Source organism: Pavona decussata, unplaced genomic scaffold (assembly GCF_977016875.1).
Source record: "Pavona decussata unplaced genomic scaffold, jaPavDecu1.1 SCAFFOLD_51, whole genome shotgun sequence".
In the NCBI taxonomy this organism is placed as follows: domain Eukaryota; kingdom Metazoa; phylum Cnidaria; class Anthozoa; order Scleractinia; family Agariciidae; genus Pavona; species Pavona decussata.
Genome location: NW_028145473.1, coordinates 5,104,862 through 5,130,261, shown reverse-complemented (window position 1 = coordinate 5,130,261; position 25,400 = coordinate 5,104,862). Strand labels below are relative to the sequence as shown.

General features: G+C 39.1%; 2 protein-coding genes across 2 annotated transcripts; both read left to right on the top strand.

Annotated features, from left to right (window-relative positions):
• Positions 1 to 414: 414 nt before the first annotated feature.
• Positions 415 to 10,400, top strand: LOC146481200 (uncharacterized). The gene is made up of 13 exons (XM_085108868.1): positions 415 to 589; positions 905 to 1,042; positions 1,812 to 1,879; positions 2,074 to 2,142; positions 2,301 to 2,337; positions 2,478 to 2,570; positions 3,089 to 3,178; positions 4,124 to 4,204; positions 5,604 to 5,656; positions 6,212 to 6,271; positions 7,243 to 7,308; positions 7,479 to 7,516; positions 10,266 to 10,400. Exons 2-12 carry the CDS (start codon positions 970 to 972, stop codon positions 7,488 to 7,490), a joined length of 702 nt encoding a protein of 233 aa, XP_084964994.1. The 5' UTR covers positions 415 to 589; positions 905 to 969; the 3' UTR covers positions 7,491 to 7,516; positions 10,266 to 10,400.
• Positions 10,295 to 24,661, top strand: LOC146481199 (uncharacterized). Its single transcript, XM_085108867.1, has 7 exons — positions 10,295 to 10,400; positions 19,709 to 20,045; positions 20,197 to 20,469; positions 20,851 to 21,052; positions 21,349 to 21,574; positions 23,744 to 23,866; positions 24,347 to 24,661. The coding sequence occupies exons 2-5, from the start codon at positions 19,806 to 19,808 to the stop codon at positions 21,378 to 21,380; spliced, it is 747 nt and encodes a 248-aa protein (XP_084964993.1). The 5' UTR covers positions 10,295 to 10,400; positions 19,709 to 19,805; the 3' UTR covers positions 21,381 to 21,574; positions 23,744 to 23,866; positions 24,347 to 24,661.
• Positions 24,662 to 25,400: the final 739 nt, after the last annotated feature.

Below are 25,400 nucleotides of genomic sequence, written 5' to 3'. Positions count from 1 at the left end.
ACTGTTTGAGACCAGGGAATGGAATGTTTTACTCCTTATGTTAATAAATTAATACTTCAGATCATATTGTTGAGAAAAAATGTGTTTCTTACATTTAAAATCTGACTCCTTTGGCACTCTAAAAGCACACCTAAACCTTAAGTTAAAATTACAATGTATTGTTCATGAAAATGCCATACCCACCCTATGAAGATCATGGGAAATTCCGATGGGGATGGGGGTCTCAGCCGCCAAAATGGAATAAAATGAAGCACAACAAAAACTCAAAGGTGGGTGGGAGAGTCTGAGTTCTCGGGACAGGTATGTACCGGTACATTTCCAGGAGCCACTGCTTCATCGAATTTAAAATTTTTAAAATATGATTTCTTTAACACAGAAAAAATGATTATGATTGATGTCATTTTATAGGAAATAAGACGATTGTATGAGGACATGGAGGAAAACCCTGCAACAATAGGGTGTTATTTCTGTAGACACTCAGATGGTACCCTGAGTAATTAGTCAAAGCGCGAGAACACCGTTCAACATAGGGCATATCGCATACCCTTTTTGTTCCTAAGGCCATATACTACAAATTACATCAAATATGGTGAGTATTAACTTAGGTATATATTTTAATGCAACATTATGCCTTGACTGCTACCAAAGCTTAATTTAAGCATCTGCGAAAATATATATTAATACATAGCACTTAATTTTGTGATGCCTAATCTCTAGTCCTGCATTTAAAAGATATGTTTGCAAAAAAAAGAGCAGAAATCAGCTGCTCTGAGATCATTAAAAATTGGTTACACATTGACTGCCAATCAGACTTATTAAAGTTTGCTTTTCGAGAGTAAAACTAAACAATGCTACGTTGATACTGTTAATTCTCTTGCATGTTTCTGGCATTTGATCAAAAAAGTATCAGGAGTGATTAAGGAAAAACCTAATGAAGAAGAAGAGGCCCCAAGTGAGGATGACCTCAGTATGCCTGAACTGACTCCAGAGGAGGAAAAGACGCTGAAGGCCATGGAACAAAACCTCAAGCAAGCCATAGATGGTATGTTGGTTTTCAGTTGTAAACCTCATCTTTCTCTACATTAAAAACCTGAGAGTAAGAACCTGCATTTTCCCAGGGTAGCCTATATAAGTATTAAAAGGTTTTAATACATAAACGACAATTTTTTTTAGGCAATTCAGGTTGATGACAGAGTTGCTAAAAGAGTTTTTAGTTGTAATCAGCCTTTATTTTCTTATACTAGTAATCAATATTTAAATGTGATTGTGACTCACAATAAATATTTGATGATTGTCAACATCTGGAAGTTATATACACTGCAACTAGAGTGAAAAGGCTCCTAGGTGCCCAGATGAGGATCAACAATGCCAACATATCTCATATCCCTAAAAGTGAACATTTTGAAGTGATTTCCAAGAAAAAGAGCAAGTAGTTTCCAAATTTTAGGCAAGTGTGGTTCTTATAAAAATGGGTTAAAACTGAATTTAGCCTGGGTTTTTAAATTTGTTATTTGGACTCCTTATTGTTATTTATAGGGTTACGTTTGCTTTTAGCTTTCAGTTTCATGCTTGTCTAAATTGTGATGTTACATTGTACCTGCTATAAAATTTATTATGTTGGCAATTTTGAAATTAAGGAAGTTGGTGTAAATTATCATTCCTGAGCCTGACTCTTTACATCACACTCTGACAGGTGCTGCACCAAACTAGAGCAAGAAACTAATCACCATACATGAAATCAGTAAATGAAATCACTGTTATTGTTGAAATCAACTGTATTGATCTATTAAATATTAGAGTTTTTATAACAGAATGTGAGAGGCAATCTGGCACAAGACCATCAGAAAGGTCACCTGTTGACAACATTGGGGTGTCACAGGCAAGTCTAAGGGATATACGTAGAAAGCATAAATTTATTATATACTTAGTAAAAGACAGACCCCCAAATGAAGACTGCATTCATATCATTTATGTGTTCCCTTGAGAGTAATCCTTTAAATGTTTTTTTTTTCCAGGCAAGTAGATTTAAAAATAAAGTTGACAAATACTATAAATGATTCTTTTTTTCTTCAGGACCTAACACCTAAAACAAGACAAAGATACATAACTTTGACACCAAGGAAGAGGAAAGCCTTTGACATGGTACGATCTTACTCTTTCAGAATTAAACTGGTCTGTCAAACCTCCAGCTCGTGGTTGATTATGGGAGCTTGTCTGGCACACATGGGTTGGCTGTATATCGTAACATTGTTTCCTAATAACTTTAAATTTCATTCAAACAAATACCTTTTTACCACCAGGGTCTTGAAGCTGGCAAACGGATGCAGGCCGCAAAAGGTAAACGTAGAGAAAAACATGGTTTAATTTTATTACCAAAAGAATTGATGTTATTGGTTTATAATAAGTAATACATGTTTATAATCACCATAATATTGATTCCAAGAATACCATCAATCCATATCATTAATCTACTTCAGACTGTGTTGACAATCCATGCACAGATCCAGGTGATTACAGCAGTGAAGACCCAACTGCTGTAATTGACAATCCAGGAAGCAGCAATAGTAAAGGTACAGAATTTTTGTGATCAGTAATTTATAATCATCATAATCATTTTGTTTTAGAAGTTCTCACCCTGTTGGTAGTAAAAGGTTAATAAGGTACAGCCTTAAATAAGCGCCAACCCAGGCCTCCAAAAAAACTGAAATGCACAAGAGGAATAACCAAGAGTGTGCTAATTGACCTAAATGACATATTAGAGACTTCACTGAAGGACAAGTTTTCTTAGTATTTTGAAAAAATTTTCAGTGAACATAATGCTTAGAATGATGCATCTTTTAAGATGCAAAATTTTGTTGATATTTATTGCTTTATGGCATATTATTACTACTTGATGAAAACAGCGAAAATTCAATAAGCACCACTCTAAGGTATCAAATAAATACTGTTTAGGTAAACAAGGTTTCACACCAAAGACAAGCACACAAACTTATGGATGAAATCAAATGAAACGATAGCATGTAATGACTGTCATTAAAGAATACCTATAGATTAGCTTAATTGTTTAATATTCACTCAATTTATGCAGATTGTGACAACACTAACACCGGGGGCCCAAGCAGTAGCAGTGAAAGATCAGCTGCTGCAAGTGCTACTCCTTATAGCAGTGACAGTTCAGGTTTTATTAATTAATGTAATTGAGGGGCGAGGACAATTAAACCTGGACTGCTGGTCCATGAATTCCTTTGATGGAATCATGGCCCCCCCTGTCCAGGTTTTGTCGTCTCCAATGAAGTAGATAACTTAAGCGTCTCTTTCAACCACATTCCTTTGCACCAGTCAGCCTTTGTTCGCCGCCATTTTTGTCTTCGTTTGTGGTAAAAGTTCTTTTACTTAATATCCTCTCCATCTAAGCCCAACCAAGGCTCTATTTAGTTTTTACATAGATTAGAGGCGAAGGCCAGCTACGTGTGTGACTGAAGACCACTGAAAGGCAGGAAAACAATAACAGAAGCACACAAAGGACAGGACTTTGGTTGAAAGAACCTCTTTTACAACCCATAATCTGACTGAATATCCTTGAAAACCACCCTTAATTGATATCCTTGAATTGCAAATTTTGCAATTTATGCTCACATTTTAAGCTTTAATCCCAGGTTCAGTTGTGCAAGTGTTTAGTTATAACAGAATGGCAATATTTTAAATGCCTAGAGATTTGCTAAAATGGTTAATAGTTGTCTGTTTTCAAAGCTCGCAATTCCCTTCGAGCTAGAAGATTTGGGAAAAAAATAACTTTAAGTATAAATCTACTAGCATTCTATCACGAATGCTGTTCTCTGATTGGCTACACTACTCACTATCTATTCGGTGGTAGATAGTGAGTAGTGTAGTCGTCTGCACTTTATAGCAAAATTACGGCCAATTATTAGCATTTTCGAACTGTCTTTGAAGAGGATTTCGATTAAGTTTTGAACGACTAGTAGATTCATACTAAAACAATTAGATTGTTCGCTCTCGATTCCTATGGCTGGATAGTTGACTCAGGCTATGCCCTCATCAACTATCACGAGATAGAAATCTTGAGCTCATAATCTAATTGTTAATTGATCATTTTGCCTTGAAGAGAGCAGAGAGCCTCCTACTGTTGTAAGGCAGTTGTTTGCTGATGGACCTTTTGGTGTCATGACCCGCCAAGGTACTTCTGGTATGTGGTGCCAAAAAAATTAAAATATAAGGTTCGAAACCATTCATTCACAAATAACTATCAGTACGCACACGTAACATGAAGTTACTTATCTCCCAGTAATATCACTGTCTGTATTGCACCCAGTTAGTACAGTTTTATATTTTAAAAATTTATATTCAATGTCAATGTTATGTAGCTCTCCAACTTTCAAATCATGATAACTAGCTGATTGACACCAATACTCGCTTCTGAGGAAAGACACAATTTGTCTTTCTCACAAGCCAGGCCTCATAAAAACCTGGTTTTTTCTTTAATATGTACACATGCTAATAATGCATGAAATTCTGCACACAACTGATGCATAATGTAGTTCGGATACCCTGCATTAGGGACCGTTCTTTTTTTAATGGGGTGGGGGGGGGGGGGGGGCTGGTGGGATTTGGAGGAGTGTAATTTGAAAATTGTTTGACCCCCCAACCAATTTCCGATTTTGTTCGCATGCCCCCCCCCCCCTCTTCATCAGAGTAATTTTTTGGAAGGCCCCCCCCCCATGAATCATCATCAGTTTCTTCTCCCTCACTGCTTTCACCACTGCTGTCTAGTTGACCTGATTCATTGCTGCCTCTCACTTCGGCTTGACCTGTTCTGACAGTATTCATCTGCAGGAAGTGTCCCATAATTGTCTTCACTTTGTCATTCTTGCTGCTCTTCTGATGCGGACTAAAGAAAATCGCCTAGTTATTCAGATTCAGAAGGCACTTTGGAGAAAATTGGAAACCTTATTCAGCCGTAATAAAAAAGCTTTACGCTTCAAAAGAGGTCAACGAAAATGCGCTTGCATCAGAGGGCAAATCCTGCCGACCAGAAAAAATAACTACAGTCAATCGATATGTATGTCATGACCTCTCAGTGTGAAACATGCGGCTAAAATCACATTTGCTCAGTATTAATGCAGAACCTTCCAGAGCATAATCTACCTAGCAGATAAAAACAACTTAATTGGAATAAGCAGCATTTTGGCATGAGGTTAAAGCCGTGAAGGCCTACCACCCCCTTTTGTTGCTATTCAAGACTGTTATTATGGTATGTTCACTGTCCTTATAAAATATAAAAGCTCTTGTTACCCTGGAACTGTTTTAGCATATTTGTTATAAATAAAAGAGTACAATTTTTCTTCAAATTGGTAAACATCTCTTATCCTATTTTTAATCTAATTTTTTCGTCCGACCCCCCCCCCCCCCTTTCCTTCATTTTTTTCGGCTGGCCTCTCAAGCCAGTTTTTTCCGAGTGGCCCCCCCAAATCCCACCAGCCCCCCCTCTCTCATAAAAAATGAACGGTCCCTTAGTTCTCATTACAACCAATCGATTTTGTTACCTTCATAATTTCAATTGATTTGATCTTCTCATGGCCTTTCAGGCCAAACAACAAGAATGAGAACCAATGGGTCTAAATACTGCACTTGTAAAAAGGTAAGAAATCCCTTTGAATATATACATGTATCTACCAGAATATATATGCAGCGTAGCCTAAAACAGAAGCTACAAATTTTTGGCTTGTTTTCTTGTTCTAATAATTTGTCAATAACCCAACCTGGTTGGCTGTAAACTGTAACAAAATAATGCAACCTTGATGGGACCTACACTTGATATCGTCAGATGTTACTGGTCTGCGGATGCCTGGTTGGGACAGCTGACAATAGACTGTGCGATGGATGTGCGATATAAAAGTTAACCAAGGCAATTAAGGCAAACATGCAACCTAGATTAATCATTTGGTTAATTGGGAGAGCAACAGGCACCATGTCGTGCAATGTTGGAGTTATGTACATTCATGGGCCCATGCACCAGCAAGTAATTGCCACTAAACATTTTGACCTTACAAATGAAATGCATGAGAGAAATCTAATAGTTTCCATCATAAATACTCCACACCGCAGACCTTCGGGCTGCCATAGCTATTATTCAAATAGCATGGGATTTGTAGAAATTTTTGGAAGGTAATTAAAAGACAGCAATTTTTTACAGCAAAGATCACAAGAAGAAGAAAACGAAATGCTAGTATGTGAAACAAAGAAAAAAGCTCAGGTATTGAGAGTTAATTAGCACCTAACATGTTAGTAATGACAACCAACAAAGTTGGCTTTCAAAGCCCTAGAGGATAGCTGAAAACATTAATTTCATTTGGAAATGTTTTCAAAAATGTCTCTTGGTAGATCCGATTTCAGCAAGTAAACAAATTGTAACATTCAAGGTCCACATTTATTTGCCAACATATTTTAGTTACATATTTTTCATACACATAGAGAATACCTGAATTTAGTATATACTAAAACAGTGGATAGCGTCGAAGGCGCGCGCTGATTGGTGCGTCAAACTCCAAATATCCTGTGCTATTTACCTCCGGGCAATTCAAGAGAAAATGGCGTCCCGGTTTGCATCCGTGAAAAGTGAAGAAATGATCCAAATTAATTTTTTGTGGTGTATATTATCTCACTGTTTTAGTATATACTAAAACAACTATTCACCTCAGTGTTGGTGGTTAGCGGTGGCTATTTACCTAGCCGGCTCAGTTAATATCCAACACTAACCACCTCCACTTGGGTGAATAGTTGTTAAATAATAGTGACGAGGGAGCCCACGAGAAGTCAGAAGGCTATTAAATGATGGTCTCCCTTGGACCAGCAATAAAACTTGTGAATTTTTTCTGTCAAATTGTTAAACAGAATTCAATTTCACACTGTAACATTTCCCTAATAATCTGCTTTCCTATTGGCAAAGTTTCGAAAAAATCATTGTTTAGACTGTACCCCAGATGAGGATGACTGTGTACTGTTTTTGTTGCTCTTTTGATGATTAGGTAGTCAGCAAATGACATTTCTCGTATAAAAGTCACGTTCTCCACATGAAAAGTAAACTCTTGTTAGATGATTATGAGTGGTGACACAAAGGAAAAAATATGAATCAAAGATAAATTAAAACCATAACAAATAAATACATATTGTATGGTTGTCAGTACATTTTCTTCTTAAGAAGAGATGAGCATACTTTCATTGTAGTGCCCAGGGAAAGGTTACTATCAAGTCATGCTTGGCATTGACAGAACTTCCCAGAGAGAAAAAGTGGTTAAGTAAAAGGCACGTTCACTGTCATGTTACTGAGATGTTTATCAGTTTCTACACCATCAAGGTTTATTTTTTCACCAGCATGCAACCTGCATGTCAATTAAACAGCTTTATACTTAAAAAGATTGATTTTGAAAATTATCCTAATAACATATCCTTTTTTCCTCAAGGTACTGCAGTGAATCCTGCAAGAAGGCAAAGTAGGAAGGTAATATGCTTATTCCCAGCATGTTGAAAGCTTGTAGTATGACTATCTGTGATGTCTGACTTGTACCCGGCCTTTCCTAAAAGAGATTTTGTTCACTATAACACATTGCATCATGCCCCGCAATGACATCTGTGATCACCTAATTTCTCCCAAGAATTGTTCAACATGATATAAAGTGTTCACCTCCTATATGGATCAACGTTCTACCAGTGCCCGACACTAACACAAGTCCACTAGCCCAGGACTAGTAAAACCATGGTGGGCTAGTGATAACAACCTCCTACTCTACTAACCCCTAAAATAATTAGTTTCATGGAAAAGAAATTTACTACAACTTGATAAATTGGGATTTTTTTGTAGCTAGTTTCTAGTACATGTAGCTTGAGTAATATCAGAGGACTATAGGGGTCTATTATGATCCCCTCACAGAATACACCCCACCTTGAAAAAGGCCTTATGTCCTCACCTCCATATTACTAAAAAGCGAACTGGGTTCACATGAACCGCCATAAATGTGCCATCTAACTCGAGGAAACACCATTCTACAGTGTATGCCCGGCAATCCTAATTAAATGAATAATGTCATGGCAATATAGCAGTGCTTAACACTAACGTTTTTTACTGCTAGGCAGAGGGCTAGTAAGTACAGTGAATCACTACTCCACATGGACAAACCACTAGCCCAGTGGTGATCACCTGGTTGGGTCCCAACATAGATTTAATATCATTAATCTGCTTTTGAACAGATAGATGAGATAGATGGATACTTTATTATAAAACACCATTGCAGCCATAAGCTGAATTACGGGATATTTACAAGTTCTAAAAATAAAAAAGAGAAAATAAGAAAATTATCTACATCTTAAAAAACATGGCTAAAAATATAATAACAAAGAGGAAAAGAGAAAATATCTACATCTTATAGACATGGCTAAAAATAAAACTGTTCTTCAAACGCTCGGTCTTACATAGGGGGAGAGTGAAATCACTTTTGCGTCTCAGTGCATATTTACAACTCTTCCTTTGAGGGAGGAGGCTATGGAGACTGTGGGTGGGGTTACAGACGATCTCGTCAAACAGATTGATTGAAATCTTTTCTCTCCTCTCATGAAGTTTCGGTAGGCCAACTGTTTCTAGTGCTACACTATATGACAGGTCAGGATAGATGATTCTGAATGCCCTTCTTTGGATCCGTTCCAAATCTACACTAATGTAGTTTGGTAGAGAACGATGGAATACAGGACTTACGTACTCCAGGACGGGCCTAATACATGTCACATAGAATTGCACCAGTTCACTTGGTGCCACTCCGGATCTCTTGAGTTGACGTAAAAAGTAGAGACGAGAGGAACATTTTCTAATTAGTTCAGAGCTGTGCATGTTCCACTTTAGGTCGTGGCTAATGGTCACGCCTAGCAATTTGGCACTGGTGACTAATTCAAGGGGTTTGCCATTTAGGACTAGGGGTTCAAAATCGTGGTTGCTATTGGAGAAACCAATTCGAAGTTCTTTGCACTTGGCCTCATTCAATTGGAACCCATCGAGACTCGCTTGTCTCGAAAGGTCATCCACAGCTTCTTGGAGTTTGCTCTCACAACCCTTTGTAACTATTTCGGAACAAGATGTATCATCCACGTATTTCCACATGTCAACTGGTGTGTCCAATTCATTAATCATGACAAGAAATAACCAGGGGCCTAATTTTGTTCCCTGGGGGACACCGGATGGCACAGAGCGCCATTCAGAGTGACAATCCTGAGCAAGTTTAACTCTTTGTTTCCGGTCCATCAAGAAGTCAACGATCCAACCTTTGACTTGATTCAGAATATCATATGTTGTTAGTTTTTGAACAAGAACACTGTGATCGATAAGGTCAAAAGCCTTACGGAAATCAAGAAGGACTACTCTTGCCGTGGCACCATTTCCGTCGGTGTTAACAAGCCAATTATGCATCATACTGACCAAGGCATGTGTAGTAGACGATTTGGGAATAGTTCCAAATTGTCGAGGGTCAATTCTTTGTAACACAGCAGGTTTAACGTATTTCTCAACAATGTGATCTTCAGCGAGTTTAGACAGGATGGACGTAAGGGAAATCGGATGGAGGTGCTTGTTAATGTCATTAATAGGTCTTTGTTTTGGGACCGGGACTACGTCAGCCTCTTTCCAAGAAGGCGGAAGGCGGGATTCGTGGGACGAGGAGTTGAGGATCGCAGAGACTGGACCCGCCAGGAGATCAGCGTTTTCTTTTAATAACCATGCCGGGATACCGTCTGGCCCATGTGCCTTGGAGGGGTTGAGTGCAGATAGTTTCATAAAAGTTGAAAACTCCAATATCATATTTACCGCATGACTTTCGTTGTTGGCTTGTGGTGGGTCGAAAGGATTGTGGGTAAGAGGCTCAAAATCCTGCATTGGAGTCAGGAACGCTGAATTGATGTAATTTGCCAGGACACCAGGTGAAAAACCTAGGTGTCGCAGTATTTGCTGGTGTTGTCCTGCGTTTCTGAGGCAGGTGACATGCCGCTGAGCTTTTTCACCTTTTTCCACCACACAGATGGCTTACACTCCCTCAAATGGTTAACCTTTGCTTCGTAATACTTTGTTCATTTCCATAATAGTCCATCAGGTAATTATGCAGGAAATGTACAAAAGAGCTTTGAACAGTTGAGCTCTGGAGGCGTCTGTTCTTGATATGATTGGAACTCTCTTGGTAGCTGGTTCTGATGCCATTACTTTGTTCCAACAGGCTGATGTCATGATACGCACACAAGTCGGACTTGTGGGGGTTTACAGCAGCATGAAATCGATCACCTGCAATAAACCTCCTCTTTTGGACAGTTGTAGGATGTTGCCATGTGGATGTTTGGTCAACCTGTGCCAGGTTAGTTTTAAAAGTTGAGCTTACTAACTCTGGAACACTGACCTGGAAGAAAAAATTAACTTGATGTTACCAGGGTTCAAAACAAAATCATAGCTTTTAGCTGGAATCTTTTGGCTTGTTTTGACTGGGTTCATTTTTTCTTGCTGTCAATAATGAATAAGCATGTACCCTCAGCAGTCAACAACAACAAATATTCCATACTTTCTGCAATTTGTTTGTAGGCCGCTTCTTGCAATCTGTTTAAGGCCTTTATATAATGAAATGTCATGTCTATTCCCCACAATATTTGTTGACAAGAGAACTCTTTTGCACCTGGAACATTGCCTTTTTTCAGTAAGACATTGTGAGAGACTCAATCCATGGTCATGCATGACATACAATCATTAAACAGATTTACACTGCATTATGGGGTGGCTAGTGTGAAATAATCATTATATTTAGTCTGGATGGGACAAAGAATCTCACCACAGACAAACTTACATTTAGCAATGTAAATACATCAGCTACAATGTACTGCTTGTTTACAAAACTTGAAGAATGGTTTGTATTTAGTCCCTGGTGTGATTTAAAAAAATGATCAGCTGCACTAAAAGGACAGAAGATGGATTATACAACTCCAGTTTTAACCCATTACCTGTAAATTTATGTAACTACATGGCTGTGCTCAATCTGTTTTGAAAAGCTCAAAATAATAATTCACTAAATGGTGGATTGAGTATACATTATCAACTAGTGCACTCACTTTAATAGGTGACTTCCCTATTACTGGCTTCTGAAAGCACCCCACATTGTCACCCCAAAGTTGTTCTGCAACATCCGGACACCTCTGATCAATGTGACCTGTCAGAGTATAAGGTGTATCACAGATTAAAAGAGGAGGGGGTATTTCAGGCTGAGGTACAAGTCAGCAGCGTCACGGACAGATTCTTGCAGAAGAAGGAATTTTGATGCAACGGCAAACAAAAATTTAAAATTAAAATCACATTGTAGGAATGAATAACTAAGTAATAGTATAAGTGACACATCTTAACATATAAGTAATAACAGGGCTAACGGATTTAACGTTAAATACTTTCCAAGTATTGCAATTACAATCACGGGCAGCATTTACAATATTAAGTGGGATATGGTATGGATACCAGCTGGCCAAATTTAACTTTACAGTAGAGGTCCTTGTGACAACAGGTTGCTGAAGTTGAGCCAGTAGAGTTACGTTCAGAGGGAGAGGAGCCTGAGTTACTGGTACTGGAGGTGGCTGCAGTAGAATAGCTTGATGAAGCAGAGTCAATTGGAATAATGTTCGAAGCACCACAGGTGGGTATAGTAGAGCTTGACACAGCAATGTTGGGTGGAGTGGAACTTGATAAGGGAGAAATAGATGCAGTTAAGTTTGAAGAGACAGGAATTGGTGGGTTGGAACTTGATGCAGCAGTAGTGGAGCTTGAAACAGGGGAGTTGACAGTAACAGTACATGTAGCAGTGGTGGGTAGTGGTGACGATTTCAAATGAGGACACAAATGAATGTGGAGACACACATAGCGGGACTTCAGTTGTTTACCACCAGTAATAGTATGGCAGTTCTTCACCACACATGAGAATGTGCCATTCACTTGCTTCAAATGGACAATGCCATTTTCAGCAAAGGTGTCCGGCATGCCACAAACAGCATAGCTGGTTTCGGATACTCTGATGACTTGAGGAACACCAAGCACCTTGGCATGATTGACTGCATCAAGCATTTCCCATGGACATCACTACCCCCTGGATATTCAGAAACTTGCTGGGGAGATAAATGGTATTCTTTGACTGCAGCTACTGCATTTTTTACTTCATCAAGATGTTTACATGAGAATTTGTTCATCTCCTCCTGACCAGATGCTGCTGTAACTGAACAAAAGCTCTTGCATGAGCTGTAATAACAGAGTCTACTGGTGTCAGAAACAAGACAAAAACAACAGTCATCCCTACTGGTGACTTTCATGGAATATAGGTTGTTTCCACCAAATGTACATACTTTCACTGCACTTGGATTGTCCAGTTTTCTCCTTTTGCAGCTGACAGTTTCAGAAACGTACCTCCCACCAAGGAAAAAGTTGCACTGGTCACAATTCGGAGGTTTGCGAAAAGTTGAGTATGTGGCACTACAACTAGGACATTTGCCAGTCCCTCTGGCAGTCCATTTCTCCTTTACAGCAGACATCACCTACAATGCAGCGAAGATATAATCCAACAAAAATTTTCACAAAAGTCGAGTTAGTACTGTTATCAGGATATTTTTCACATCCGCACAAAATTCCCACATACGAGCAATGCACATATGGCCAAAGCTCTAAAATAAACCTTTCACTTGCAACAAGAATGTTGAATGGACTCTCTTAATTACCGATTACTCCTAGTTCCTTATCAGTTAACTTCAATTTATGAAGGTCAAGTAAATAATTCAGATGTTTTCATTCACCAGTGGTCATTTCAACAGACTATGAGCAATTTTAACACGCATCTTCTAGCTGCAATGACTACTTAGTACGAGGTGGTCATTTCAACGGACTATGAGCAATTTTAATATGCATCTTAATACGCATCTTCTAGCTGCAATGATTACTTAGTATGAGATCTTCGAAGCCAAGATGACACAGAGACACAAACTCATAAGCATATTTAGAACACTTACTTTTTACACAACACAAGAGCAACCATAAATCATCCAGATTGAAGACTTACACACTTCCGCCGAGAAATGTCACGCGTGTGTGAGTGTGAGGTATCGGGGCTTGTAGTGAGCATATCCAGCGACTTACAATTGATGACGGTAATGTAATTGTATTCGAACCAATGAGAGACTACGTTCAGCGAGGTACTGTTGTGTTGCGTCCACGAGAACTATTTTTTTTTGCTTCATAGTGCAAGCACTTTTACACTTGCAGGAAGTAGATATAGCTTCCTAAAAAAAAAGACACAGACTCCTTTGTCACTGGAATTTCAAAAGAACTGGTAAAATGCAAAATAGATGCAAATTATTTCCACTTACCGACAAATCCATCATGGCGGATGAAACAAACACAGCTTCCCAGCGTGTCAACATAAGTGAGCTCTACTGCGCAAGTCAACCCGTGACAGTGTCCCTTCAAGTGAAAGACGGATTAAATGTGTTTGTCAGAAAAGGGTTATGCTCAACAAACGACAAGCAGTTAACTTCTTTAAAGCAAGTAAGATTTCACCGTAACACAACAATAAATAGGCTATACGGATAAAATGTTTGATGATACTTCTCATTTTGGCTCAAATCAGTAATATAACACTTTAATTTTCTGACATAAATTTCAATTGTCCTCAGGGCATTGGAATGATTGTTTTGAACACAGAAGCAAGCAATCAAAGAAAGATTAAGTGCAACTGTCTATTACAAACTGTTTTGAAAAGCAGAAGAAGCTTCAAGAAAAAAGAACATCACACAGAACAGTCTGAAATAGACCCTTTGGAATCTAGTGATAGCTTCGATCTGGATTCAAATACAGCTGTGGACCTTGATGAGATGTAAGACATAGAATCCTGTTTATTTCTTTCAGGCAGAATATTAAAACAAATACAGTCAAATTGTAATGGTAGGGTTTTTTTGTATTAAAATTTGAATTTTTCTCTTATTGTAGATGTTTTTCTGAGGACTTTCAATCCAACGAAGAAACAGACTTGAACCTTTAATTTGTACCAATAATGAAATGGAGCTTGATGTTAATCCGAGTCAGATTCTGATGACCGTTATTTGTCATCATTTGAACACACTGACAGTGATGGTGTTGATGAACTTGACATCAACAAACACTATCTTGCAAATAAAGTTAGGAGTGGATTTAAAAGAGTTAATGTTGGAAATGTTGACCAAGTTGCTCAAAAGTTGCAATCTTTCCTAAATTCTGGGGTTCTCCCAAAGCAAAGTATGTATTATGTGGTACTAAAAAATGTCATAAAGAATTAATTATGTCAATTGGCTCGTTGAAAGACAAGAGAACCACAGTCTATACATTTTCAGTGGGACAGTGAAATCCTGCAATTTCTTGAAAGCCTAGAATACCATGGGGGCAGAAAAGTTAATAAACTTATTGAGAGGCCCTGGTCATGACAGAGAAGGTTCTGGTGGAATTACGGGTTTTGACTGGACAAAATGGAATTGGCCCATTCCCCGCAAAACAACTGGTGATAAAATGTACGGTGGGTACTCGACAGAAAATGGAATACTTGCTTCCATTTTTTCAAAGTTTTCTGCAGTTGTCAAGTGCTGCTGATAGTGAGATAATTACCTTATACGAAGATAAAACAGTTAAGATCATTCCTGTGGTCCTTGCAAAAGATGCAATGCAGCTTAAATCTGGCTTGCTTTATGATAGCAAGCAGGGAAAGCTAATCGGAAGCACCTTTAACTTGAACTATGGTTTCGTACATAAAGGTAAACCAGACAAAGAGACTTTGAAAGCTAGCATGGTACAAGCGGCAGAGGTTATGTGCTTGGCCACCGTTGATGCAAAATTTGCCTTGCCTGTTGGGGTGAATCACTAATCGAAAGGACTTACAGCCGGAGAGACTTTAGCTATGCTGAAAAACGAAACGAGGGTAGTAAATGTGTCTCAACCATCTGAAGCACAATTAAATGTCCACAAGCAATAGGGTACCTACAAACTGTTGTAACCATTGGAGCGACTGCACTGACTTACATGCAGTTTCTAATGTGTCCAGAAAGAAAGGTCAAGTGGTGATTGAGCCAGCTTTGAGACCTTGTACAAACTGCATGGAAAAGGGGATGCAATGCATAAAAGCAGCACTTATCTGTATCTCCGAGGATCCAGAGTCGAGAAATGCTAGTGCCTAGAAGCAGTTGATGAACGAGAAAGAACAGAAATCTGACCCTTTCTTGTCAACTGTATCTCCTGTCTCTGATGCTGTGCATGTAGCAAAAAGAAAAAGGCAGAGTTTTTCTAACTGGTTTCTGTTTGTTAACAATTATCGCATAAACCTGGTCCAGCTGAGGGAGTTGAGAAATGACATCAACTTGCATTCACCCATTGTACTACTGTTGCCATTAAGTGCAGTATGCAATCGTGATCGTCAAGATATTGAATCAATCATGCAAATTTCTAATCTCACAGTTAGGAATGTTATTCAACAAAATGCCGAAACAGTGACGCATACAGTGATGCCTGAGAAGAACAGACTTAAAGATGATAACAAGAAGGAAGTTCTTAAGACACCCATTGGCTCATGGGTGGTCTCATCAGGGCATGTTTTTGTCAGCGACGTTGTGCATGGTAAAGTGTACAAAGTACGACCAAATCACTAGCCAGCGAATGTAACGATTGAAATGGATTGCTTGGAGCACCCTATTGGAATAGCGGTTTTCAAGGATGTTCTGTATTGTGCTGAGTCGAAGAAAGATGCTTAAGATGCAGTTGCATTAAAAAACCTGACAGGTGAGACTATTGTTGATGTGGTTAAATTAACAGTCAAGAAGCTCAAAGAAAAGCTGAAATTTGTTGATAAATGGAATGAACATTGGAAGAAGAAACCAAAGAAGCACCTTCAAGAAAAACTTAAAGAAGCTTTAAAAGGTATTGAAACCTTCTCCCTCCTTAAACGGATCTCCTCGCAGAGTGCCTAATGAGTCATTTACTTCACTAGTGAATGACTGCCACCTGGTTGCCACCTCCGTGACAAAAGTACCAAGAACATCAGAAGACGTACCAAGAATATCAGGCAACAGAAAAAGTGCATGCAGATGTATCTGTCACTATGGTCGTCCAAATGTTTCAATATTCACTGAGTTGTATTTGCTGTCGCTAAATTGTTGTACATTTGCTGTCGCAAAAACTCATTTGCTGTCGTCAAAACTCATTTACTATCGCTAAATTTCATTCCCTTTCACTAACTTTTCATTTACAAAACTCCGGTTTTGAACTGCAGTTTTTACAGTCGTCGAATCGTCTTCGAGCGAAAACTGAAGTAATGGAAGAAATTAGCAGTCAAAACTCAGATTTGGGGCTACAAGATTTGGACAAATTAGAAGCAAAAGGTCAGGCGGAAAATACAAAGGGAGCCACTTCTTGAGGGATCAAAAAATTCGAGAAATGGTGTGACAAACGAAAGCTGAAAGTTGACTTCAATTGTGTAACACCGGTTGAGCTAAATGAATTACTGCGGAAATGTACGCTGAAGTTAAATCGGGAAAAGGCCAACCACTAACACCAAGTACTCTAACTGGTATTCGAGCTGCGATCCACCCACAATTGACTTCAGCTGCGATAAGCAGGAGTATGAACATTACGCAAGACAGCGAATTTCTTTCAGCGAACAAAATGTTTGAAGCCAAGTGCAAGCTGCATACAAAAGAGATGAATCCTAAACCCATGCACAAATCTTCGATAGCCGCTGGAGATATGCTGAAGCTTCGTGGTTACTTGTCTGAAGGTCTTGACTCAAATAATTCTTGGGCAGATCCCGAGCGACTTCTACAGTTTGTGTGGTTTTCACTTTGTTTTCATTTTGGTCGCCGCGGAGGAAAAGGCTGGCGAGAGCTCTATAAGCAATCATTCGGAATAAAAAGAGAAGACTCTGGGGCCCGATATGTGACAGAAATACAGACAGAACAGACAAAGAACTATCAAGGAGGGTCGAAGCAAAAGGGCCAAGCTTATTCTGATGTATGTATGTACGAGAACTCGACGCCGCTTGATCCGGTGGGTTCATTCAAATTCTACATTAGTCGTCTTCATCCAAGCTGCCAGGCTCTCTTTCAGACCCCTAACCACCACTTTAAAAAAGCTGAATCAAGATTGTTTTGAAATGAACTTGAGTTGTCAGAGAGATACATGAATCACTGCATTCGGGCCTCAACAATAACAGCTTTATATCAACGTCGAGTTGATGCTACACAGATTTGTGCGATAACGAAGCACAAAGATGAGAGGAGCTTGAGTCACTATATTTCTCAAACTACTAGTGAACAAAAACGTCAATGCTCCAGGCTTTTGCAAGAAGCGTTTTATGGACATCCGCCCACACAAACCTCTCAAGACTCACATTCGTCAACACATTCCGAAGGCGAAAATACCAACAGGACTGGAGTAGTCACTTTAGTTTCGCAAAAACTGCAGAATCACTTCATCTCTTTAGCCTAGCCTGCGTGGCCGGCGTAATTGGGGAAGAAGAAGGGGAGCGAGGGAGGCGAGAAAAAATGCGGGGATTGGGGAGAGGGAGAAGGGGAACGCCTGCCACAAGAACCCCATTTGCTCCATTCCCGCCCAACGATTTTCAGTTAATGCAATTACCTTATCAGTGATAACTGTCACTTCATCCACCAATTAAAAGCAATTAAATCAGGCGCGCGTTTTTTTCTGCATGACTGATTTCACGCAGGAATGTGCCACATGCAGACTGAATTCCTTTGTGAAGCGGCCAGGAAAATAGTTAAAAACCTTTGATAAATGTCATGTCGGTGACCCCAACAAAAATTTGTAAGCGAGGGAGAAAGGCCAAGGAAGGCAAGCAAAACAAGAATTGTAGATTCTGTGGCACAAACTTTGAGGCTGCGGGAAGGAGAGTGTCATTTCAAAACTTATTTTCGCCGACATCGCGGGAAGAAAGCCCCAGTTTGATTTTAGCAGAATGTTGTGGCACAATCAGGCTGCCAGTAACTAAAAATCCAAATCTATCGGAAAGGGTCTGCATACCATGTAGCCGTAAAATAAGAAATGCGACAGAACTTTACCGGTTTGTTGAGGAAGCGATTTCTGCTACAGAAGATGTGAGTTGCAAGAATCATAACAAAAGACTCCTTCCAACCACCATTACGCCAGAGAGAATCAAGGGAAAGAAGCAAGTCATTGAAATCGGCGGCGATGAACGAGAAATTACTCCTGGAAAGGTTAATTCGAGGAAGTCCTTGTTTTCCCAAGCAAGAGAACATTCACGACTTGATTTCACGAGCACAGAAATCACCAGCGTCGGCACATTACCAGAACAAGAAGCTGACGATATTCTGACAAGTTTTTGTAATGTGGAAGACATTGCGGAAAAAGCAGAAACCCAGATAAAGGTGGTAATTTTGTATCCAAGTGGTGAGGTTGCAGTTCGGAAATTGTTTGATAAATCGACGAAATCGCTGATTACAAATTTAGCGGTGAAAAGTTGGAAGGCCGCTGCTAATCACGCATTCCAGCACGAGAAACTTAAAGACCACATAATGGAGGCGACGAGAGTAGCTATTTCTGCAGAATTTAAGGCTCTAAGTAAATCTGACACGATTCTTAAGGGTAGAAAACCAGAAGAGATGGCTGCTTTCAGCAACAGGATCTTCGTACACGAAATCAGTGTGTTTTGTCCAGTTTGGCATGCTTGTATGAAAGGTGCTTGTGGAATAACAAAAGCTAAAAGCCAGAAAGACAAACTCACGAAATCTACAAATTTAATGGCCTTAGCTACAGCTTCCTTGTGCCGCTACAGAAATGAGCAGTTGTCTGCATACGCTTATCGCCTGTCAACGATTCTGTTTCACAGCGGAGTTAAGCACAATGATATTCTTCGTCTGAATCGTTTAGGTGTGTGTATGTCACCACAGAGCGTCGTTAACTTCCAGCAGCAAATGGGCGAGAATTTCGAAGCAAAAGTTCTTCTTTGGAAAACAAACATCGAAAAAACTATTGGTGCATTGAGTTTGCTCAACAGTGTTCAGGCTGAGCAAGTTCCAGTCACTGGCGTGGGAGAGCAGGAAATGGAATTTATAGTGAACATAGACTCGACGAAACAACTTTGAGAAGCTACCCGACTTCGACCCCATTGTCTTCAAGTACTGTATCGATCTTTTGGAAGTCGTAAGGAAACGAAGGAAGGAGGATTCGTCAGACAGTGAAGTGCTGAAAGAAGCTATTGTCGAGCTTCAGAACCAGAAGTTCCCTAGTTACAAGAGAGTGCAAATAATGCGTGTCGGTTTCAATCAATATTAAAATTATTACTATCCCTCCCCCAGACACACCCCCGGGAATTGGAAATGACCTGACACACAAGGTTAAATTTATTCATCATCACCATTCATCTGGGTGAAATAAAGTAACCAAATTCTAAATACTTAATTAAATTAAATATCAAAAGTAGCCTAATTTTTCAGTCTCTCTGGAGAAGACTTGTTTCTTTATACATTGTACATCCATGAACAGTGCTTGAGGCAAATAACAAATTTCAGGAAGTACAGTGTCAGTAAGTCTCTAGTAGAAAGTATACATGTAAGATGCTAAGCAAAACTTGTTCAGCAATTTGCTTTCTTACAGAATTGTGGGTGATAATGTAGATCACATGACCTACGCAAGGATCCGGTCTAAAGAGCACACAAACAAATCAGTGCATTAGACACATCAATTTGCAGTTATGGACAGGTTACAAAGTGATCTTACAGTACCACAGACACCTCAGAAAAAGATTAAAGATATCCAACTGGTAGAACTTCTACCAGTGCAAGATGTGCAGCAGCAACTCAAGAGTCGTTGGGCAGTCCTCGTCAGTAGGGTGGTATGCAAGTTTCTTCAACCATTCAAGCATTTGGAGGATGTTGTGGTTCATCACATACCTCATCCCTACACTGCTGAAATGTCAGAGAAATCTGCATTTGTAAGTAGATATTTCACGTTTCCTCTCACATGGTTAAGATTCTTTTACCTCACTCATTCTACACTATACCCATTTCCCAGCATACTTATGGAGTTAAAGTTACACATTCAAGTAATTCAATTTTGTGCATGTTATCTTTCTTTATCTCAAGTGCTGTTTAGGGTTGCAGTTCAAAAATCCCAACATTGCTGCTGAGATGGCTCAACTAATCATCAATAACCATGAGAAGTATGTGCCATGCAAAACCACCCCCGGAGGTCAGAAGGAAGTTCTACAATCTGTTCCCCTTCATGGAAACCAGCTTTTTGAACAAAGAGCTCGCAATTCGCAGTGGACATTCCAGGATGGTCTAACCAAATTTGAGAGACTGGAAGGGATACAGCCTGAAGCAGCTGACTGGCATGCTAAAGTAAATTTATATGAGGTAGTGTTCACTTGTATGTAAAAATATGATGTAGCAATTACAATTTCTTTTAGGCCTTTCATGTCAGCCACCTGATCTTAGACCCTCGACCTACTAAAAGACAGGTCTTATGGTATTTGTTGATAGTGAAAAAGGTTTTTATATTATTTGGAATTTTGGGTAGAATAGTTGTGAGAGACACTGGGTAGTAAGTTAATTGACACGACTGAGTGGTTTTACAAGTATAGGTAGCCTGTCTGGCACGTGCACTTTTTCTTGCTCCCCGTCTCTCTCCCAGTTATGCATACCACAGAAAGTACAAAGGTAGTGAACTGCTTTTATCCAATCCTACCTGATATTTTCTAATCTAACCTTATCAAACGCTATTCTTATTTCATATAGTTGGAGAGATCCATGTTTGTCAAAGATTGTTCGTCAGCTGAAGTTGGAACTAGTCGAGCAAGCATGAACAGAACAGGCAAAAGCAATGCTTCAAAAGGGGTGCACAATCACTACAATGAGTACAAGGAGTTCCATCAACGAGAAGTGGAAGCACACATTTGTGCTTCCTTCATGCAAATGCTTGGAATGAGTAAAGTAGATGGTATGTCCTTTTTGTGTAGCTTATAGGGAGATAAATTTTGGGAAGGGTACCCTAAAAATAATTTTATAATTTTCAAAAAAAGAAGGGATCAAATTATCAAATGGACAATTTTTTTTAAACATTCTTGTTAGATCTAAATAAATTTAAGACCACACAGGTTTATATTTCACTACATGATCACTTGATATTTCCATAATATCATATGCATGACCTATGACACAAATACAAAAATTTATGTCAACACAGAAATTGGTAAACTGCAATCCAAAAAGAAATTATTGTTTTTTTCTTACCAGATTATCCCAATCGTGATGTTCCCAGTGAATAGGAGGCTAGGTCTGAGAGAAGAAGGTGGCTTACAGACCTCTAAGTGGAGTATTTGGAGAAATACATATTCAACACTGATGAAGTAACAGTGCTTGTTGAACAGACACAGGAGTTGCACAAAGCTCATCAGCAACCATTCCAATGTCGACAACCCGGTTGTGGACGCACTTATCGCCACCATAATAGCAGAGTTCAGTAAGTGGTTGCCACTCGTAGTTTAATCCTCTGTTAGTAACTTAGAGCAGTAACAATTTAAAAGATTTCTCATTATACAGTTCATTATACTAGCAAATGATGCATATGGAATCTAAGGCAGTAATTATAAGGGGTTGAGAGAGTGCTTAATTAAATTGGACAAAATACAGAGAATAAGGACATTTTTTTATCTATTTTTTTATTGTAATTATTTCATGTCTTCTCTTCCAAAAGCCTTTGCAGGGGAATGTTTAAAAGTCTGACTGTTTGTCTATATGTATGGTTAATGAATGTGTATAAATCTCATTTAAGGTGGTACTGGAGGCTAAATCGGATCTTTCGGATCATGACCTTTTTTAAACATATGGGAGATTACTTAAAATGGGACATGTACGCCAAATTTCAGAGATCAAGACTGAAGCGTTCACGAGTAATAAGCGAGAGAAGTTTGGTTTCTACGGGGTCTTTCGCGGAAAAAAACACGGACTGCCTACTGCGAAAATCCTTGTGTTGTCTTCGTGTACAATTCCCCAAAGAGTATGATGTTGAGAGATCTGTCAATAGTGCTCTCTTTTATGTGAAAGATGAGACCGTTCTGGATCTCTAGATAGATGAAATAAAATTATTGTCTTCGCTAAAGACATCATCTTTTGCGATCAACTCAGTGGTGACAATTTAGGAAATGGAAACATGGACGCTTTTGACGCCGGAAATTTCCTCAAAACCAGTAATTTGAACATCTCAGCAGTCTATTACATGATTAATATTGTTTGTAGTAATATCGCAATTCGCTTCTTGGCGCGATAATTTTACGAATAAACGCTATTTCTTATTTTCACCACCTAGCCAACTACCCAACAGCACACGCTATTCCAATATTTTTCTTTCAGGTTTGCTGGAACGCCGAACAGATACGGGTCGCCTAGCGTAATCCAACGACAGCGATCTATGACTGCATGCGAGCAACCGTACTTTTCCCCCTCATATCACGCACGAAAAGTGACGGTAAAATTATGCGGCTTTGCCGCTCGTTAGATCTATCATGCGCTAGATGCGCGCTCCAAAAATTAGGAGAAGACAGAGACTGCTCGCAGTCTAACGGCGATCTCGAAGCCAGGAGAAAACAGGAGAGAAATGCGTGATTCTCCAGCCAGCTTCCTTCAACTTATCAAAATCTAGCCCTATCCTCGACTGTGATCCTGAACCACAAGCTTTGTTAGCCTTTTCGGACTTCTCCTTCATAGTGTGTAACCACTTTCTCGGCGGCATCACTTATACTTTTCCCTTTTTTTAAACGTATATTTCCTCTCTAAACTAGCTTCTTCGATCACACGTGTTTGCCTGTTTGATTCAATGCCGTAACACTGTTGGGGTTCTGTTGCGGGTGCCGTTGCTATGCAGAGGTGTCATTGTTTATAATCGCTTCTCCTGATTGGTTTCGCGGGAAAAATAGCACCCCGTAAAAGGAAAGAGAGGGCCTAAAAAGGACCGTTTTAGATGATTTACCGCTGTAAACTGTTATTACAGGCGTAAAAAAACATGGCTGCCATTGAATCCAAGCCGACAAAAGCTTTCGAGCTGATTTTTTGACGATTCCAGCCCAATATTGAGAAAAAAATACATGTTGATAGAAAGGTGGGAGTTGGATCAGTGCAATATCTCTTCATTGATTTATAGCATGGACTAGAAACTTGGCAGACGTAAACTACATTAGTGAAAGAAAATTTTTGTGCGAGTACGTCAGATGGCTGCGAATGCGAGACTCATAGCCTCATTGCCTATTTCGTAAGGGTGCATTGATGACATTCCTAGTGGTAATTCGTTTCCATTTGACTTTTCTGTGACGTACTCCTACCAAAGTTTAGATTTTAATGATATGTGTCAGATGGCCCAAGCTTAAATAAGTGGAATGAATTCTCTTTAAGCTACATTCAAAAACACGAATTGGGAAGATATCAACCACGCCCATTGAGAGCTCAAATTTCACAAATTCCTTTCATTCTTTCATATTGAAAATGTTTTTTGCAGGAACTACATACATAAACGTTTTACATGTGAAAATATGATAAAAATTGAACAAGTATTTCAACAAATATGATTCATGTAGATATGTGACAAAAATGCGAAAATTAGCCTCCAGTACCACCTTAATTTTATACTTTGTTTCAGACATGAAGTAGATGTACACAACCTCAGGGCAGATTCTGGCCATGGAGAAAAAGATGCATTTGGTTTCTTCAAGTGCAGAGCAAATTGTGGATATGTCTTCACTACCAACGCAACAAGAAAATTGTAGGTACCTCTAAAAAATTGTCATGTTGTATCTGTAGCAAAATGTTTGCTCTTATGTACCACTCCTTTTTATAAAGGTTGTACACAATTTAATATTATCTTATGGGAATGGAAATAAAAATCATTGCCTTAATGTGTTTTTTAAAAAAATGCAATTTTCTTGTCATCAACAGGATCTCAAATTAATCATAACAAAAGCTTTCTTAGGGACTTCCTTTATTTTCTAAATTCTAAGGTATCACACGCTTTTTAATTGCTTTCCATCAAGTCTGTAATGGTGGTGAAATGGTAATCAGATCAACAGCACATTGATAAATTCTTGCATTTTCTCTCCCTGTGTGATTATCAATGTTCACTGTATGTAGCTGGGAAAAAATAGCACTTAATAGTCTTCCTTTAGCTCTACAAATGAATTATGCAAATAAATTTAAAATTAAAGCTCAATTCAAGGCTGATGGAAGCTATAACTTTTCTTTATAGGCATGAAAGAGAGGTACACGATTATTGTATTCACAATGCAGAGAAAACACAAACTGAGGCCTATCTATACAACTACCACAGAGGCAAATTGGCTTTTGGGCTTATCCTATTTGAATTCAATGATGCTGTCAAAGACGGAGATGGTAACAGAATTTTGGACATCTACAAAATGGCCCTCCTCTTCTACAAAGCAGGCGGACACTCCAAGTATGCTTATGTAGTGCTGTTGTACATCACCAAAGTTGTTCCCATCCTATCAGAGTCAGACGCCCAAAGCCTTAAGTGGAGTCGGGGTTTCAACAAGCATGGTGGGAAAGGGAAAAACATCCCTTTGGACCAAAAAATGGAACACCTAAACAAGACAGTGAAAACTGAGTGGAGAGGTCTGGGGGCAAACCTGACTGAGAGCAATGCTCAACGACTGGCTTCTGGGTTAGAACTGTTAGATATACTTTTGATGCCTATTGATGAAGATGTGAAATTATCTGTTAAAGTCAAACAAGAAACCCAGGGGAAGCCGGAGGTGGCTGTCAAGCAAATCATATCTGACTTGGTGAATAAAGAGGCATTTGCTTTTTGTGGTGGCCGTATTGGTCACCCTTTTTTTCCCAAATTTTCATCAAACCGATTACATAACCTTGATTACAGAGATCTCCACAAGTGGATTTCTGATCTCATTACAACTTCACGCCGATTTAAGTGTGTCATTCAGAAATGGGAAAAACTGCTGGATTTTGTAGCTTGAAGGCTCGTTTTTAGTCCTTTGGGCATTCACTTCGGAGCCACCGAAAACGTGTTGAATAAGTTCGGTTTCATTCGTTTGGAAAAAGGTGAGATCTCTTGGATGAGGACCTAAAGCGACTTCAAAGGAATGGAACAATAGCGCAATTATGCGACCACGAGCGGCAGAGTTTATTGTCGTATCCTTTTGTTCTTGATGTGTGAATAAACTGCATAGAATGACTTGGGACTTTACAGGCATTTAGTTTTTTCGCAAAACATTTCCAAGTTCGATATGCATTTATGAAAATAGAGCATTTTGAGAGCTTCAAAA